Raw genomic sequence first — 18,173 nt, 5'->3', positions numbered from 1 at the left:
TCCCATATGCCACGACGTAATGCATTGATCTGAAAATCAACCTCAGACGCAACGCACGCAGTGGCGAGGGTTTGATCCGTCAGATGGAGTTAAATCACAAAGAATTCAATGTTGAATCGGGGCGGCAGCTAAATGCTAGGAGATGGGTAGCAGCCAAAACGTTGCAATTTCACATAATCCTGACGAGATCCGAAAAACGTAGCAAAAACTAGCAAGGGGTTGATTATGTATGCTCTCTGTCATTGATTCCAGATATGCTGGTTGTGTATTTAAATTGTTTTTTTTTTTTTTTTAGTTCCTCTTTGGTCAAAATCTGGTCAAAACCCATCAATGAGATCGCACCAAACAGGAAGTGAAATGCACAAAGGATCCGGTAGATTTCCAAATAAAACACATCCGATCTTAAACCATGATCCTTTTTTTAACTAGTTTAATTAGTTTCTCCCGTATGCCACGACGTAATGCATTGATCTGAAAATCAACCTCAGACGCAACGCCGCAGTGGCGAGGGTTTGATCCGTCAGATGGAGTTAAATCACAAAGAATTCAATGTTGAATCGGGGCGGCAGCTAAATGCTAGGCGATGGGTAGCAGCCAAAACGTTGCAATTTCACATAATTCCGACGAGATCCGAAAAACGTAGCAAAAAATAGCAAGCGGGTGATTATGTATGTTCACTAAGTAAATATTATGTAAATAAACCCTACACTTCTCGCTATAAATGTAATCAAAAACCCATTTAAATGCAGAAACTGATTGAAATTATTGATTTTCCCACTAAAAGTTAGAGAAATCTCAGCCATGTTTATACCAAAATGTTACAGTTTCACATTATCTTGAAAAATCTTTGCAAGAAACGAACAAGCAAGTGAATATGTACATTCCCTGAGTAAATATTCTGGTAACAAACTATACATTTCTCACTAGAAATGTAATCAAAACTCATTTTAATGCAAAAACAAACTCAAGTTATTAATCTTTCCACAAAAAAATGAGCGAATGTCGGCCATATATTTATTTTTTTTTCTTCTCCCAGCTGGAATCTTGAAAGTCACGTGACTATGACGTAAAACAATAGAAAGCGTATAGGTAGAAGAAACGTAACAGTACCACAAAAAAATGGCCATTAATGTACCTCCACTACGTTTTGCAGTGTGGACCAACGTAGTGGGGGTACATTTTCCCATGAGACTGGGTTGTTTTTTTACATTTGGAGGCTGTTAAAAACCTGAGACCAGGATGGAGGTTTACCCTGTAGCAGGACAATGCCTCCAAACATGGAGCCAAACCTACAACTGAATTATTAAGACATAGATTAAACTGGGAATATTTGGTAAGCGGGTTGATGTTTACAGATTTCTTTCCATCAAATTTAGCTGATTGGCTATTTTGAAGAGGAGAATGCATAAAATTGCAAAGCTGGAAGAGACACACCAGCTGTCGTTGCAGCAATAGTTGCTTCAACAAAGATAAAACCTTTCTTTTTATAGCTTTCAAAGAAGACCAGGAAACAATTAAAAGGCCATTTTATCTAGTATGTAGTCTACATGTACACACAGATAGCACTATGGTAGACTTAATGAGTGATCTCTGTACCTTTGTGCTATAATGTGCTCCTCTCAGTCAGATCAGCTAATAGTGTATTGATCTAGCACAAGGATGCCTTGTGTGCTTGTCCCGCTGGGCCTCCACACAATTTTCGCTCTTTTTATGGGATGTTGTACATAAACACTTGCGGAGGTTCATATGATTTAAGACTCAAAGTATGAGTGATGCTCCAGTCATTGGTAACCCATTATATTTCCACAGGGCAGACTTTTTGTCATTTTATAAGCAGAGCTTCACTGGGTAATGGATGTTTAAAATCCCCCAGGATGCTACTGATTGTTCTGAAAAAGAGGGGGTTTTCTTTACAATAAAAAGCATTGAGCTCTCATTGTAAAATTTTTGCGTTTATTGACATGTTTTAAAGAATAATTCTTGGCATCAATTGATGGAAGTTGATGCAGATGAAATAAGTGTTTCACTGGGGGTTATAGAGTCCTGATTGATGGGGGGGGGGGTAGCTCCTAGTTTGGTGGTTGATTTCTTTGGTATTTATCATTTAAATCTGAGGATCTTTATTTGATTTGCCCCAGTTTCTCTTTAAAAACTACAATATAGCATCATATCATAAAATCTTTTATACAATTTTTTTCTTAGATCTGTTGTCGAGGATTGGTCAGTTATTTATATTAGTAGTAGAGGTTACTGTTAGAGCTATTTACTACAATCAGGAAAGCAACATGAGTTTTAAGCTTTCATTTTCAAAGCTTTTTAGCATCTGGTTATATCTGGTTTGGCTTGCCTCACATAAACATCCGTCTTTAAGAGATGGCATTTCTAAATCCAACATATCCCACTGTGGTTGTTGAAAGAATTGCAGAATTTAAAAAAGATTCCAGGGTTTCATTGTCATTACACTGTCACAAATAAAGAGCAACAAAATTAACGCTCTGCATATAAACAATCCCCTTGGGGAGCAGTGGGCTGCCATTGTGCGGCTCCCGGGGAGCCGTGTGGGGCGTTAATGGTTTTGCTCAGGGTCCCCAGAGTGGCAGTCCGTGGGAGTGGGGCTTAAACTTAGAACCTCAGGATTCCAAGCCCAGTACCCTAACCACTAGGCCGCTACTCTCCAAAGCAGGCATTAGCGTAAAGGGTCTTGCCTAAGGACCCACACTGGTAGATCTTTACGTCCAGCTGGGATATGAACCCAGGCTTCCTGTATGCAAAACAGGTGACGGGTGACTTACCACTTGAGCCAGCCAGCTGCTTGCTCGAGTGGTAAGTGTTATATGTTCTTTGCTATAATATGTTCATCCTTCATGTTAGCTGTAAAGAATCTTACTCTCTCATGATATTTTTGACATCCTCTAACATCTCTGGACTTTCATTCCATCTGTTTAACTTTTCAACTACCTTACCGATACTAGAGTCTTCCTTATTTAAACCAAATGGTTTTCTGTTTATAGTCACCAACCGAATTCTTGTTCCTCATCTTGTCCAGGTGTAGACATTAAAGATATCTCTGTTTTGCTTTTTTTTTCTTAGTGATTTATGCCAGACAGTTTGTTGTAAGAGCTGATTTTGGGCAGCTTAAAATTCTCAACGCTAAACAGTTTTTTTGCAAGGATCTGATCATAAATAATCATGTAATCTTGCATTGAGTGTTTTGCATAGGTCTTGTATCACTGTGTTTATTTGCTCACTGGTTTTTCACAGTGTAGCCATTTCCTGTGAATCCCCATTCATTGATGAAGAACGGATTAAAACTAATCCAGCGTTAATTTTCTGATGTTTACCACTTCAGGGCAGCAGTTTGTTTCTCTTCTGTGCCTCACTCTTTGGTCTAATTAAAACTAGAAGATTGGTTCATTTTTCTGTGTGCTCATCAGAGCGCTGCAGTGTGCCACAACATATTAGGCCAATCTGCGGTGCAGCGACAGTGATGTACGGCGCCGTCAGAGGTGCTACGTTGGAGCTACTGTAAGCTGAGAGCGCCAGCCCTACAATAATTTAGAGCTGTAAACATTGTCGAGTTTGAGCGGACCAACAGCCCCCACATGCACTCGCACACAATTCTCCCTCTCTTGTCACTGTGGCACTTTCAGTCTTTTTTTTTTATTTTATATGCCTCCTCTTCCTTTTCTTTTTTTAATGAGCCGACTGTTATTAGGGCTATAAATCAGACCAATGGGTGTGATGTATAATTCACAGTGTGTACTCAACCACCCCAGCGGCCCTGAGGAAGCCCACAGTGTATCACTGTCAGTGCGAAGCTGCACAGTGTGGCGGCGCGCTGCATTTTACGCTCATTCAGGAGCACCATTTACCAGATAACCAAACACGTGCACAAATAAAAAGAAACCGCCGCTGTACTACTCAAAGATCTATCCCAGTCCGCATAGAAACACAGACATATGCCCCATTACACCCACAGAAAAAAGTAACAATAGCATAGATCGATAACTGAGAGCTCGCCTGGATGAATCTTGCAGTGACAGGCGTGCTGTGATATGAAGGAGATCCAATTGATTCACAGCCTGCAAGGTCCTCATCCTCAAAAAGCCATCACTCCATTACCATTGATCCTCTGTGTGTATGTGTGTGTGTGTGTGTGTTAGGGAGAGGTGATGGGTGGCTTGGGGGTATAGAGAATGAGGCACATCCTACAGAGCACTAATAAAAATTGAACCAGCCTGAAAGTGATTTCTATAAATGAGTATTTAAATAATAGCCGAGCAAAGAAGTATTGGGTTTTTAGAGATCAATGGAAAATTAATGCAACCCCAACATTTCTTTTGCACTGCAAATAGAGCTTGTGAGCAGTGTATTATATATGGATTAATAAAAACAGAAATTAAAGGCAGCCCCAGCTTTGCTGCTGCTATTCCTCTTAGGTGCTCTTTCATTGGATCACATTAGTTTTCTCTGACAGACTACAGCTGCAGGGGCTCCGTTTCACAGCCTCTGAAAAGCACTCTGAGGGGAAGGATTGATCCTCGTCTAAAGAAAACATCATCTAATATTCATTTGGAATTGCACATTGGTTGCCTGCCTCATTTCCTGTGCAATTGTAACTGTTGTGCTGCAGGGAGTGGTCTCTAAATTTATTCACAGAGAGAGTCTGGCCTGATTATTTTTTTCCCTCTTTTTTGTTTACATTTAGCTTTGTTGTTTTATCAAGTAGAGCTATTCTCGGAGAAAGGGCTGGATTTTCCCTTTGTATTAAAATTTGTTTTGTTTTTACAGCCTATTGGAGCTCTGAACCCCAAGAGGGCAGCCTTCTTCTCAGATAGGTATGAGTCCTGGGAGGATGATCAGGTGCCGAAGTTTCACTATGGGACCCACTACTCCACCTCCAGCTTCACCCTGATGTGGCTGCTACGCATCGTAAGCCATATATGCATTCATATCTTTTGAAATTTCTCACATATTTGGAGTGGTAGTTGGAACATTTTTTTTTGTCTTCAACACTTTCTACTGGTTGAATTTACATTTCATGAAACAAGTGAATGGAATTAATCTATATATGAGCTGTTCTTAGTATAAATTCAGTGCTTTAAAGGGGTGCTTAGTTTCTTTGACAACAGAAGGTGACCCGTGGTAGCTGCAGAGATTCACAGCTCAGTTGGTCTGTATGTTAATATGTTATTCATAGAAGAGTGGCGAAAAGATGCAAAAATCTTTAAAGAAATTCATGCGCTGCAGATCGAACGGAACAATTCCTTCCCTCCATGATACATGATGGTGACAATATTATGCATTTCCTTAGGAAGAAACTCGTCAGACTGGAAGGGAGGATGGAGGGAGTAAGATGCAGTTCCATTTTAGATGCTTTAAACTGGGGTGAAGGTTAAACTTCCAGACTCCGAGCTTACAGCTAAAGTGAAACACTTCACATAAAATGTTTTTATGTTTATGTGTCCCACTCAAAGTCCAAACATAAATCACCAACTATTTTCATGCTAGGGAAGGGCAATTTAAACAAAAGAAAATATATTTGCTGTGTTTTTATAGAGGTGATAATAAAAATACTAACAGCTTCTTTACTGTCTTTTTTGTGCAACAGTACGGCTGTAATGCTGACCATGCATTAAAATGCACATACACAAAAAAAAGATCCATAACTAGGAATTTTTTCCTAGGAACATGGCTTAAATAAAGACTTACATTTTCTATTATTAAGCTGAACAGAAGAGCTAAATTTAATAATATTGTGAATATCAATGTAATATTTAAGATTTTAGCATGAAACAACAGTATTAAAATCAACATAAATGTCAAAAAAAAAAAAAAAAAAAAAAAAAATATATATATACCGTATTTTCACGACCATAAGGCGCACCGGACTAAAAGGCGCACTCTCAGTTGTGTCCCATTTCTGTATTTAACACACACATAAGGCGCACCGGACTATAGGGCGCGTTTTTTATATACAGGTACAAGTCCTCTACTACCTTTAAATACCTCTACTGCGTATTTAAAAATACAGCGGGGGCAAAACTGAGTATGACTGTGCTTTATTCATGTATTTATTACAAAGTATTAATCAAACCTGGCAGCTGGCCGTGAGACAGACACATCGCAGATGACACAGCGCTGTGATCACTCCTAAATTAACTTAAAATCCTGAAACCTGCCGACAGAATATGTTCGCTTTTATTACCGGTATCCTGGTGCCTGCAGTTTAAATTATTTAGATGAAAAACACCTGCCAGCAGCCGCGGTGAACCCCAGGCTGCCCAGCCTACAGGCTGCTGATGAAGAGATTTCTGCTGTCGGTGCACCGCTGGTATGTGGGGGTCTGAGCGCCTCCGACAGAAATAGATAATCTGGATGAACTGACTGCAATTATTAAGTTTTCAGGTGGACTTTCTCACTTAAAAACATATTAAAACTACTTTATTCCCACTGATCACAGCAAATATAGCTGCAAGATTTAGATTATTTAGATGAAAAAACACCTGCCAGCCACCGCGATGAAGAGGAGGAGACGCGCCGGGGATGCTGTTGAATTAAGTTTTCAGGGAGAAAAATACAGCGGGAGCAAAACTGAGTATGATTGTGCTTTATTCATGTATTTATTACAAAGTATTAATCAAACCCATCAAAGTCATCATCCTCTGTTTCTGAATTAAACAGCTGCGCTAAATCAGACATGCCAGTTTCCCCATCTGCGCTGTCAGTCACTTTCCGTGCAGCGCAGCTCCTCAGAAATAATGCCTGCTTTTGCGAAAGCTTGAACAACAGAGCCAGCAGACACTTTAGTCCAAGCATCTACAATCCATCCGCAAACTGTGGCGTAATCTGCCCGGCGCTGCCTTCTTATCCTGAAACTGTGGTCTCTGTCTGTCATCCATCGCTCCCACGCCGCTTGCAGCCTTACTGTGAACGGCTGCTCCACACCGATGTCGAGCGGTTGAAGTTCCTTTGTCAGACCCCCGGGATAACGGCGAGCACAGCGTTCATTTGATTCACCTTTTTTTCACATCGGCTGTGAGATGGGCACGCAGCGATGGTGATGCGTGGAAAAAACCACCTAGTCTTCTCACATACACCTGCCTCAGCCACGCATCCACCCAGCCTTTTCATTTGCGTTAATATCATATGTCATCAGAGCGCTGTCTGTCTCGCTGGCAGCTCCCAGATCAGCTTCTCTGATTGGTTGATGCGGCGCGTCCAGCAGCAAAACCTCCATTTTTCCATCTCGAGCAGCAGAAGCGCGGCGCTTCAGATGCTTAAACGCTCCCGACGTGCTGCACCAAAATGCGCTGTGGGACCTTTTGCTGCACCTATATGCGCGTCAACCATTGACTTTGCATGTAAACTCGCTGCTTCTGCTGCACCTGCTGGGTCCGGTTCACACCGATGTTGAGCAGCGTTAATTTGTTTCCCCATGTTTTTCACATCAGCTGTGAGATGGGCACGCATGGAGTTACATATTAACAGCGATGGTGAGGGGTGGAAAAAAAACACCTGGTCTCCTTACATTCAGCCACTCTTTCATCATCTCCTCAATGAGGTGGTCTCAAAAGTCGCAGTTACAACACACATAAGGCGCACCGCACCATAGGGCGCACCGCACATTTTGAGGGAAAAAAAAGACGTTTAAGTGCGCCTTATAGTCGTGAAAATACGGTATATATATATATATATATATATATATATATATATATATATATATATATATTTGTTGCATTTTTATATACATCTTTGGTAAATGGTAAATGGCCTGTACTTATATAGAGCTTTTTTAAGTCAGGAGACTTGACCAAAGTGCTTTACACTACATTCAGTCATTCACACTCACATCCTCTATATTTTTTCCAATATTAAAATTCCATTTTCTCAAAGTGCAGTAATAGGACCTAAAAAGACTTGAACTGGTGATTGCAGTGTTGCACATTTAAGCATTTTTTTTTTTTTTTTGGGTGGAAGAAGATATTATTCTGTCCAAATTTGTTTGATCTGCTGTTCTGTGAAATAAATACCAGTAATATATGATTAAGTTTATTTAAAGGTGGCAAAATATCGAAGAGTTTAAGAAATATTGATACTTTTTAATGCTTTGGTTTATTGAAAATGATATAAAAAGAACTGAAATAAAAATTGCATCAGCTTTACTTTTTTATTCTTTATTATCATCATGTATATGCTAACAAATGACAAATTAATCGTATAGTAATGATGCCTTTGTTAACAACATTTATACCAGCTAACCTGCATGCTTTCAGATGCATTGTGGTATTTAATAATCACTCAAAGTTTTGCTGCCATATATGACTTTCATCTCAGACTTTCTTTAAATATCGACTCCTTTGAGTTATGCTTTGATGTTCTAATTTGTTTTTATATTCAAGTGTTTTTGCCTTAAGCAGTAAAGCACTCTCCTTCTCTCTATGCACCTTTTGTTAAATGGGTCCAATCAATCTTTTTACAACTGCACCCATGGGAGAAGAAGGTTACTAACTTTCTCCCACATGCAGTGATTTTTTTTTCTCCGTTTCCTTTTTGCTGTTATTGTCCCAGTAGCTCACTGTCTGAGAAACTCCCTGTAGAGTTGGTACATTGATCCCCACACATCATTAGCCAGCTTATTCTAAAGCCACTTCACCAACGCTCATAGCTCTCACTTACAAAGCAGGCAATCAAAGGAAAAAAATATGATCAAACTTTCTATGGATTCACTTTTGGGGCGACCATATGTTGCTTGTAAATATCTCTGGAACATTTATACATAATATTTCGAGCAGATTTCAGTCAACTGTCAATATCGGCCCAGAATATTTTGCCCATGCAATTTCCAGGCACTTGCATCAGAAAGACAGATATTGATCCGTCCTAACTGGATTATACATGGTTAGAGACTCATCAAGTGCATATATTGAGTAAAGTAGCTCAGTGCATTATTGCTAGAGATACACTAATCATAGATTTATGACTCCTGTATAAACCTTAGTTTTTCAAAGAATAGGTCCGCTGATACTGAAAGTGCTTCTTTTATTTTCAAGCAAATGAAAATATGCATCTTTCCTGTACTGTACTGTACTGTAATGAGATGTAATATTGTGGGTGGTATTATGGTCACTGTAAAATAGTGTTGTAAAGGTTTTAGAGAAAAGGCTAATGGCTTGGCGGTGACTTTTAAATTGTTTTGATCAACTTGTAGTAAAGATTTGGGGTAACTGATTAGCATATCTAAACCTAAATACTATTTTTTAATATTTTACCTACATAATGCAGACCCTTACCTTTTATAAAATCTAGTATTTAGATAATTGAATGACAGAGTAGTTAGATGTTACCAAGGATAAAAGAGCCCTAGACAATCTCTGTTGACCTAACCAATGTTTTTTTTATTTTAGAAATATTATTTCAATTTCTGAAAATGTGTCTAATGTATTTTTGGCAAACAGCAAAATTTAAACTAATGTTAAATAAAAACCAGACGTGGTTTAGTTTTTAAACCATAGTTTGAAAAAATCTACATTATGCATATTTTTTGTTTAATAGAAGGACAAACCAACTAGACTAAGTGGCCTCTCTTTCTTTAGCTGCTTACAGTGGAGCACGATGAGTTTGCTATGCTGCATTGGGATGAAACATCAGCAGAGGATGCTATTTTCTATACCATTGATGTTTCACACTGTGTTGAAGGAGCCTAAATGAAGAGGATTCATCTCTAATTAAAATGGCATCATTTCAAATAGCTTCCCAAATGTATTAAATTAGATGTTTGCTTTTTAACTAGTCAGACACAGCAAGGTAAAGTCAAGCTGAAAATCTCTGCATTTTGTTTACAGGCTTATTTATTGTTGCATCTCCAGTTATTATTTCCCTCTGATTGGATCCTGGTTTGTTAGCTTTTAGTAAAACAAGTCCAAAATCTGATTCTTCTTTTACTTTTCTTATTGCAGGAACCCTTCACCACATTCTTCCTTAACTTTCAAGGAGGGAAGTTTGACCATGCAGACCGCACCTTCTCCTCATTGTCCAGGGCCTGGAGGAATTGCCAGAGAGACACATCTGATGTTAAGGTACTCTCCACCACTAACCCTGCAGGCACCAAATTTATAAAACATTAATAAAACAGTTACAGTTCTGAGAACTGCAAAAAAGAAGAACATTAAAATCCTGCTAAGCTTTGTAAAAAAGCAGAAAAAATGCTTCCAAAGAGAAGTGTTCTGTCAGTCCTAATCATTGTCCCCATGCTATGAAAGCTTCCTGGTCTTCTGATCAAAGCTATAGACTAATCCTCATCTGTCTTAGCTGCCTGTCTCAGATTCAGCCAGCTATAACACGGTCCATTGGGCCCCCGAAACTCTGCTGATATTTTGGATCTGCCCTGCAACAGCTCAGGTCATTCTCATACTGAGGGCCTCGGAGCCCCGGTGCTCTCTTTAACTGCTCTCCTAAAACATTTACAACTACAGTTAGACATCGACTGTCAGAGCTGAGTTTGCTTGCTCCACTGGCACTGGGTCAATGGATGGGGGGAACAGCAGTGGTGTTGGGGGCTTTGACGCTTGATTGCATCCCCCCCCACCCCTTTGCCTTCCTCAGATAAAACATATGGATTGTGTTACTGTGTAGCTGGCCAATGCTTGATTGCGAAAGCCCAACAACAGCCTTCGTTTGCTCTCTCAGTCTAGACCTGTCAATGTGGATCAAACTGTGAGAGCTCAACTTCAGATCAAAACAAAGAAAAAATCTGGTCCGCATCAGTTTGTTTCCTTCCTTAGTTAGAATTTTTTGTAGCTTTGAATGAAGGTCCGTCGAGTTTATCCACCTGGATTGGCACATTCTTGTTCGGAGCAATGGAGGAATTGGGAATGAGATGTATCAATTAGGTATGCTAAGTACACCATTTAGCTTTTGCGTTTGGGCCATTGATAGCAAACCTCTGTCTCTGCCAGAGGGCAAAAGACCCTTCTGTTTTCTTATGCCACTGGAAAAGACTAGGTGATAATAGGTTACAACACCCAGATTTAATGTGTCTCTAGCCTGGGTGACGCTGGATTGACCTCTTGTCCCCAATCCCCTGACCTCTAGACTTGGCCCAGAGGCATCAGAGGGGGAAGCAGAGTAGAAGTGGAGTTAGAGGTAGCAAGAGTGGAAGTGTAGCCTAAGAGCCTAGGGGCCAAAGCCCCTTCCAGTGACCCGTGACAGGACAGGATTGGGGATCAGAGGGGCTGGCCTCTGACCAAGCTGGAGCAAAGGGGCCACCGCACATAATGGTCCACACTAGGTAAGCTTGAATACTGGCGAGTGAAGCCTGCAAGGTTTTGTTAGCTTGCGTGTGTGTGTTGGGTGGGGTGGCTGGGGGGGAATCTAGATTTGAGCGACGACCTGCTCAAATTTACAGCAAGCAGCAGTCGGTGAACCCGGGTGAGCCGAGGGCCTCGTTAAAGTGTTGACCTTTAGTTTTAAGGTCAAGTTTTGTGAAGTGAAAGGATTTCAGGAGTGAGGAAGCGCCATGTTGTCGTCAAGCTATCAGTTTGTTTGCAGATTTGACTGCTGAGGTGGAAACATGACAGTTTTCATCTTAATAATGTTATAGTCCAGTGTCCTAAACTAAAGCTGAACTTCAGTTTGTAGACGATCTAGAAAAATACAGTGAGGAATGCGGTTGGGTTTTCCAGAACAGGATAAATATGTGAAAAAGAAAATAGAGGAAAATAATTTCTACTTGTAGATTTTAATCTTCTCTCCATTGTTGGTCCAATCTTCCGTCCACCAACCAACATTTTTCATTAAGTAAAATGTCAGAATGCTGAAATCTTAACAGAAAACTGCATGAGGACCCTGAAAGTACTGGTTACCAGTCCATCAGAAGAGGAACTATGAGAAATCGGCGTTTCTTCGATTGACCTGCTCTACTCCCCAGTAAAAGTAAAAAAAAAAACAAGTGGTTGAATTCAGAAAAACCTGAGCATCTTTTACCCAAAGAAAATCTTTCCTTTCATCAAAGCCCAATAGGAAATAAATACGTCAGCTTTTTTAAAGTGCATGTGAAGACACTGGGGGAGTAGGGTTTAGATTAATGTCAACGTTGTACATTTTACGCTCCACTTTACTTGCAGGCATCCAAAAACTGAACCGCTCTGTGTACTGATTGTCTTTCATTATGATAGACATGCAAACAAAAATAATACAACCGAAGGCTGGAGGGCAACTCTGATTTATCTACATGTTGTGAAACTCTGACATGATCCTCATGTTTATTCTCACTGTGGCAAGTTCTGCTTTGTTAGGAATGACAAATGGCTAAACATATAAGGTTACGTCCCCTACCAGAGATGTCTTTTTTCTTTGCAATCCTGGAGTTTGAAAATGTGCTGTTGTATTGTTCCTGACAGCCAAATAAAACCATAATAGCTAGAAAATTTGGCCTGCTTTTTTTCTCTGTTATACAAAAACAAAAAATCGGAAGTAGACGTTTTCTTTTTTTTTGCAGATGGTTTAAAACCAGTGGAGAAGGGGGGAAAAAATGGCTTTTTAGTTTTTCTTTTCTTTTTTACTTCCTATAATTAAATAAAAGATAATGATCAGGGTTGATCATACAAACCATTCTTTCCAACCATCCAAGAAATCTTTGTGTACTGTATATTTCTTTTTTTCTTTCTTTTCAGAGTTAAAAGCTACAAAGATAACCTCCGCTAGAGCTATGATTAAATCTCTGTTCTTTCAGTTCTATTAACAAATCACACAAAAATATTGTAAATCATATTTTATACCAAATTAAAAGGATTTCCATGAACCGGTTTAAACAATAGTACATTTTATCAGATGAAGCTAGTTTAGAGTAATCATTTAATTTTCCCAACAAATAATGTTAGCAATGTGGATTCACCCCTTTGGGTTTTTTTTCGAGCTCTGTACTTGTGACAGTGTCTTGCTCACGGACCTAGTGTGGCAGTCCGTGGGAGTGGGGCTTGAACTTAGAACCTCAGGATTCCAAGCGCAAAGCAGGCATTAGTGTGAAGAGTCTTGCCTAAGGACCCACACTGGTAGCTCAATCCCCCCAGCTGGGATACGAACCTGTATGCAGGACGGCTGATTTACCACTTGAGCTAGCCAGCTGCTAAAATTGTCACCTTTACTAGGCGTTTTCCAGGTGTTAATTCGATTTATCTCAAACACCATGTTCTGTTAGCAAAAGAATCACCCATTATTTCTGTGACCAAAATTCAGTCACAGCACTGTAGTTTTGTTTATCTGCAACATGAATTGAGGTTGTTTGATTTGGCTTTTATAAAGGTTAGCATAAATAACATTCTTTCTGTTGAAGTTTTTTTTTTTATTACTTCTGCTTGTGATTTCGTCAAATAAAGCCTAAAATGGTAATGTCTAAACTGAGTTTTAATGGGCTCTATGCACAACTCCACTACTTCCTTAACTTAAGGCAGCTCGTTTATGTCCTGTCTTTCATTACTGGACGAACTGCTTAATCCAGATGCGTCTGGCCATGTTTATTGAGGTCAGGCACACCTGGATTAATCAGTTCATCTAGTAGAAAACGACAGGAAACAAAAGAGTTGTCTTAAATTCAGAAATTAGTGGAGTTGTGCATAGAGACCATTGACTCCAACTTCCTAGAATCAACTCTACATCTCTGTTTTATATAAGTTATTTTTGTAGACCTGCAAAATCCTTGTAAATTCAACAAACTCTCTATTTTTTTCATATCAGGAATTGATCCCAGAGTTCTTCTATCTGCCTGAGATGTTTGTCAACGCCAACAACTACAACCTGGGAAATATGGAGGATGGCACTGTGGTCTCTGATGTGGATCTTCCACCTTGGGCCAAAAGCCCAGAGGAGTTTGTTCGCATTAACCGACAGGTGAGGCTCATCAGAGGCACAGCGAATTTAGAAAAAACACAGAAGTTAGCCTCTGATCCGCTGAACATAGAAGCACTGTGGTGTGGCTGGTTTGCTCATTCGCAACTGATCGCAGCAACTCTAGTCAGTCTGTTATTTTACTGCTGGAGCATAATCTCTGGCATTCACATTTACAAATTTCTTTCTTTAGTTTTCAATTTATTCTCTCTAAGGTCTCTTGTAAACCTTATTAGACCGAGTAACAGATATCTACAGCTCTACATTAAGGAATGCAGCAAATGTTGCCTTCTTAAGGCTGGTTAATGCTCAGAATCCAGGTGGTCCCCGTGTGTGTAACAGTTAACACTGTTAACTCTTATAACCCCCCCCCACCATCCTTCTGCAGACACTCTGGTGCACCTCTCCAAAGTTGTAGGTGACCGCAGACAGTGCCGCGGACAGGAGGCCTCTGATTGGTGAAATCTAAGTCCGCTCTACATTTTGTATTTTCCTGTTTGGTACCTTACCGGAACAATTTGGAGTGCTGCATTTTTTTAGAGCTGCGTACTTTGGAGGCTTATCTTGACCTAGGAGCTCCGACCATTGGAGCACAGTCATTGGTCTGTCCATGTCTTATAAACAAAGAATTGAACAGGAGAATTTTATTTTGCTCATTTTGTTTGGGAGGTTCACTTCTACTCTGCCACAATAAGACAAGCTTTATTCATGCTTGCTCTCAAACATAGATATCATACCATTAGCACAACTGGTATGTGGCATTGAACCTCATGACTTTTTTCCCTCCCAATCAACCTCAGAGGGAAAGTGTCTTCAAACAGCATTTATATGTTTAGTGGAGCTTAAACTTCCAGCAGCATCTCATTTTTGGTTCAGGCTAGCCGCTACATGGAGCCGATGGGCTGAGTGTCTCTCCTATTGCAGCACTGGTGCCGGTGAGACAACACTGTGCTGGTCTGTTTGTTATATCGAAACCCTTGTAAATGTGGAGAAGGTTTCTTTTTATGCGTCTCTGTTTGTGTCAGATTTTTGTCTGTTATGTCTCTCTCCTTTTGCATGCTAAGCCCACTGAGGGGAGCTTAGCTCACCAAATGATTTTGTTTTGCTCATGACACCTGGAATATTTAGTATTTTTTTGATGTCACATTAGTAGAAAATTTTTCTCATTTGTACAGGTTTTGTTTGTTTTAAAGGAGTTAACCTAACCGAATTGGCTTTGCTCTTAAATAATTTGAAAGTAATTATGTTTTTTTGGGTCCCCAGCATTAGCAGCTTTGGTCGTGTTCTGAGCTCACAGTGGTAATGGATGCTGATGAGGCTGGGTGTGCTCTGTGACCTGTGTAGTCTGATGGGGGGTGTCTGTTAACCAGCCTACTGATATGACCATGCCTCTGCCATTAATCACGCACTTGGTTTCTGGCTGTCAGTCTGCTTTGGGCCTTGGGAGGCTTGTTGTTGTGGAAGCATGCTGGTTTATAGACTGAAGACTTGGGTCAGTTTCGTTAAACAAAAGTATATTTTACTGATTTAGAAAAGTTAAGCTATAGTATATGGAGCATATTCCTTTTGTTCTCATAGTATATGTGTGTATATTTGTTTGGCATTGGGTTTAAATGTTTCCATAAGTACCAGAGAATAGAAACATGTTTGACTTTATTATACAAAGGTCTAAAATGTATACAAAAATCATTTTAAAACCTCTTTGAGTTAAATGCTAAATCATTTATTTTCCAAATGTTTTTATTGACCTTGCTGACAGTTTGTATTTGGATTTCTAACTAAAGGCCTCAAAGATGAGATTACATTGATAAAAAAAAAAGAAAAAAAAAGTTCTCTTTGTCAGCATCCATAGGGGTCTCATCTTCAAAAAACACTGCCTGAATGTTCTGGTCAAAAACCTAAAGGGAAATAGAAGCGTTTTTGTTCATATTTATTATTTTCCAAAATCTGAAGTTGGGATATGGAAAAATAATCACTGTAATTGTGTGTGCAGATGCAACACAGTTTAATTAGTGTGGAAAATGGCCCCAGACCCTAAACGAATGTATTTGTTGGATCTGGGGCGTTGGCAACATTTAGAAATTGGAGTCTGGAAAAGTTGTGAAATGGATCATTCTGGAACTGACGGATAGTATCCCTCAGTCCTCTGTGGGAATCAAACCTGACGATTTGTTGTTTGTCCCACTTTCATTAGGAAAACAATTCAGGAACATGACATCCAGAACAAACAGGCTTAAAAACAGTTTGTTTCCCTGTAAAAGGTACATTTCCCATGGTCACCTTTATGTAAAAACACTGTGCTACACCAGATCTACATATTTTCATGATTCTCTTTAAGGGTGTTTATCCGCTCCTTCAGGTAATCCACTTTTTGTCCTGTGGTGCCTCATCATTTCTCTATTTTGTTTTCTCTCTTCTTTTTTTTCCTGTGTTCTGTTTATGTACAGTCTTACCTGAGAGTCGTGATTAAACCTCACTATGAGTTCATTATGATAGTAAAGATTCTTGATTCTCCTTGAGCTTTCTGCTGTGCCATTGTAGAAATCTGATGGGATGGATGTTTTTGTTTATGTTCATTTAACCCAAAACCTGCTGTTGAATTTACTTTGTGCTAAATTCAAATGCAGCATATTTGGAGTGGTTTGCACAGCTTCTGGATTTTACATATTAAGAACCTAGATCCTCATATAGATCATCTGAGCTATAAAAGGTTAAATAACAGGGTTTCTGTTCCAGTTGGGAGTGTGAGATTCAGCTTCCCTATTAGATAGAGCCACTGTATTAGTTTTAGGGCCCGCTCATAGCTCAGACAATCCTTTATTTAGCAGTCACACATAACATTTTATCAAAACTTATATACAGACTTAATATAACATTCTCTGTAAAAAAGAGAAAACGGGGTTTGTTGTGGTAGTTTTACCAAGTGGACAGATGCAGTGGTATAACAGCACAGATCATACACAAACCATGCTGGGGGCGAGTGTTGGCAGGGATATGTGGGTGGACAGGTCTCTGGTCATGACAGATAGCTGACATTAGAGGGTGTCAGCTGGTAACTGTGGGGCCGTTGTGAGAGAGATGAGCATGGTGGAGGGAACGAGAGGAAGAGTGAAGGAGTTAATGGGCTGTTTGGCACTCTTTAGTAATTCTGTTGCTAATGGCTTCGCAACACAAGGATAGACAGAAGGAGAGAAGCCACAAACACACGTCGCTGCACGCCTGCTTATAAACACACACATGCCGGCTGTCTTCACTCTGGTTATGAGCCCTAAATGATTAACAGCTAATTAGGGCTCAATCTGGAGAGGCCATTAAAAGGCTCTCTGAGTAAAGGATTGCACTGCTGTGCAAAACGGCAGCTTGTTTTTGTTATGGTAAGGAGAGTTGCATGGTGGGTGATAAAAAAAAATATATATATATATATATAGGAGAATATATAAACATTATATCAAACTGTAGCCTGGGATGTGGTGCTCTGCTAGGCCGAAGTATCATAGTTGATCACTGATTTAGCCGGGATTGTGCTCCAAATCAGCAGAGGGGCTCTACTTAATGTTTGGATATTAGACACATTTCACTGTAGATAAAGCAAATCAACACATTACGATAAAGGTACAGTGCCTCTAGATTGAAGTGACTACACCGTACTTAAATGTTTTCTTCTAAAAGACACACTCCCTTTTTCCAGTTCCGTCATACTCAAACCCACACACACATAGCAATGAAGAGACACTGGGGTCTTGAGGCAGCATGCCACAGAGATCAGGAGCTGCTTGTTGTCTTTACCACAAGGTCAGAAGAGAGGTTAAGAACTTGATCCCTCCTCCACCAGATAGCTACATTTTTCTGGGCACTGTCAGCTTCTTAGACATTCCTCTATATATTACCACACTGCACCTTGTACTCCTGCTCACCATTAATGCAAGAGCTGCTTACAATTGAGAGACTTGTGGGTTATTTTACTGCACAAAAAGGTTTGTGTACACCATTGTGGTTTTAGAGAAAGCCAACAGGGAGAATGAACTACATTCTTTTATTCAACATGTTTACTGCTATTCTAAGTCCTATCATGCCTCTATTGTAAATGAGGATAGGTATCTACCTGTATGAATAAAGGTTTGATGAATATTAATTGATTGACAGATACAGTATTTTATACATTTTTCGAGTGAGTTAAGTTTGTTATAGTTCATTTTTGTTGGAGAATATATAGTTTGAAAATGTAATGAATGCATAATGTTTCAAAAACAGAAAACGATAGAATCTATGGGCTGGTTACCAAAATTAAA

At 39.7% G+C, this 18,173-nt stretch overlaps 1 protein-coding gene across 9 annotated transcripts in view; it reads left to right on the top strand.

Moving 5' to 3' along the window:
• lrba (LPS responsive beige-like anchor protein) overlaps nucleotides 1-18,173 on the top strand; it is a 260,811-nt gene that overhangs the window by 196,158 nt on the left and 46,480 nt on the right. For all 9 annotated transcript variants that reach the window (XM_038271819.1, XM_038271823.1, XM_038271825.1 and 6 more), the window contains 3 exons: nucleotides 4,792-4,932; nucleotides 9,960-10,079; nucleotides 13,735-13,887. In XM_038271819.1, the coding sequence (XP_038127747.1) occupies nucleotides 4,792-4,932; nucleotides 9,960-10,079; nucleotides 13,735-13,887 (414 nt within the window). The remainder of the gene's footprint in view (nucleotides 1-4,791; nucleotides 4,933-9,959; nucleotides 10,080-13,734; nucleotides 13,888-18,173) is intronic.

The sequence above is a fragment of the Cyprinodon tularosa genome, unplaced genomic scaffold (genome assembly GCF_016077235.1).
Source record: "Cyprinodon tularosa strain WSP-4 unplaced genomic scaffold, ASM1607723v1 ctg81, whole genome shotgun sequence".
Lineage (NCBI taxonomy): Eukaryota > Metazoa > Chordata > Actinopteri > Cyprinodontiformes > Cyprinodontidae > Cyprinodon > Cyprinodon tularosa.
Note: the sequence above shows the minus strand (reverse complement) of the source record. Positions and strands in the feature narration are given on the sequence as shown.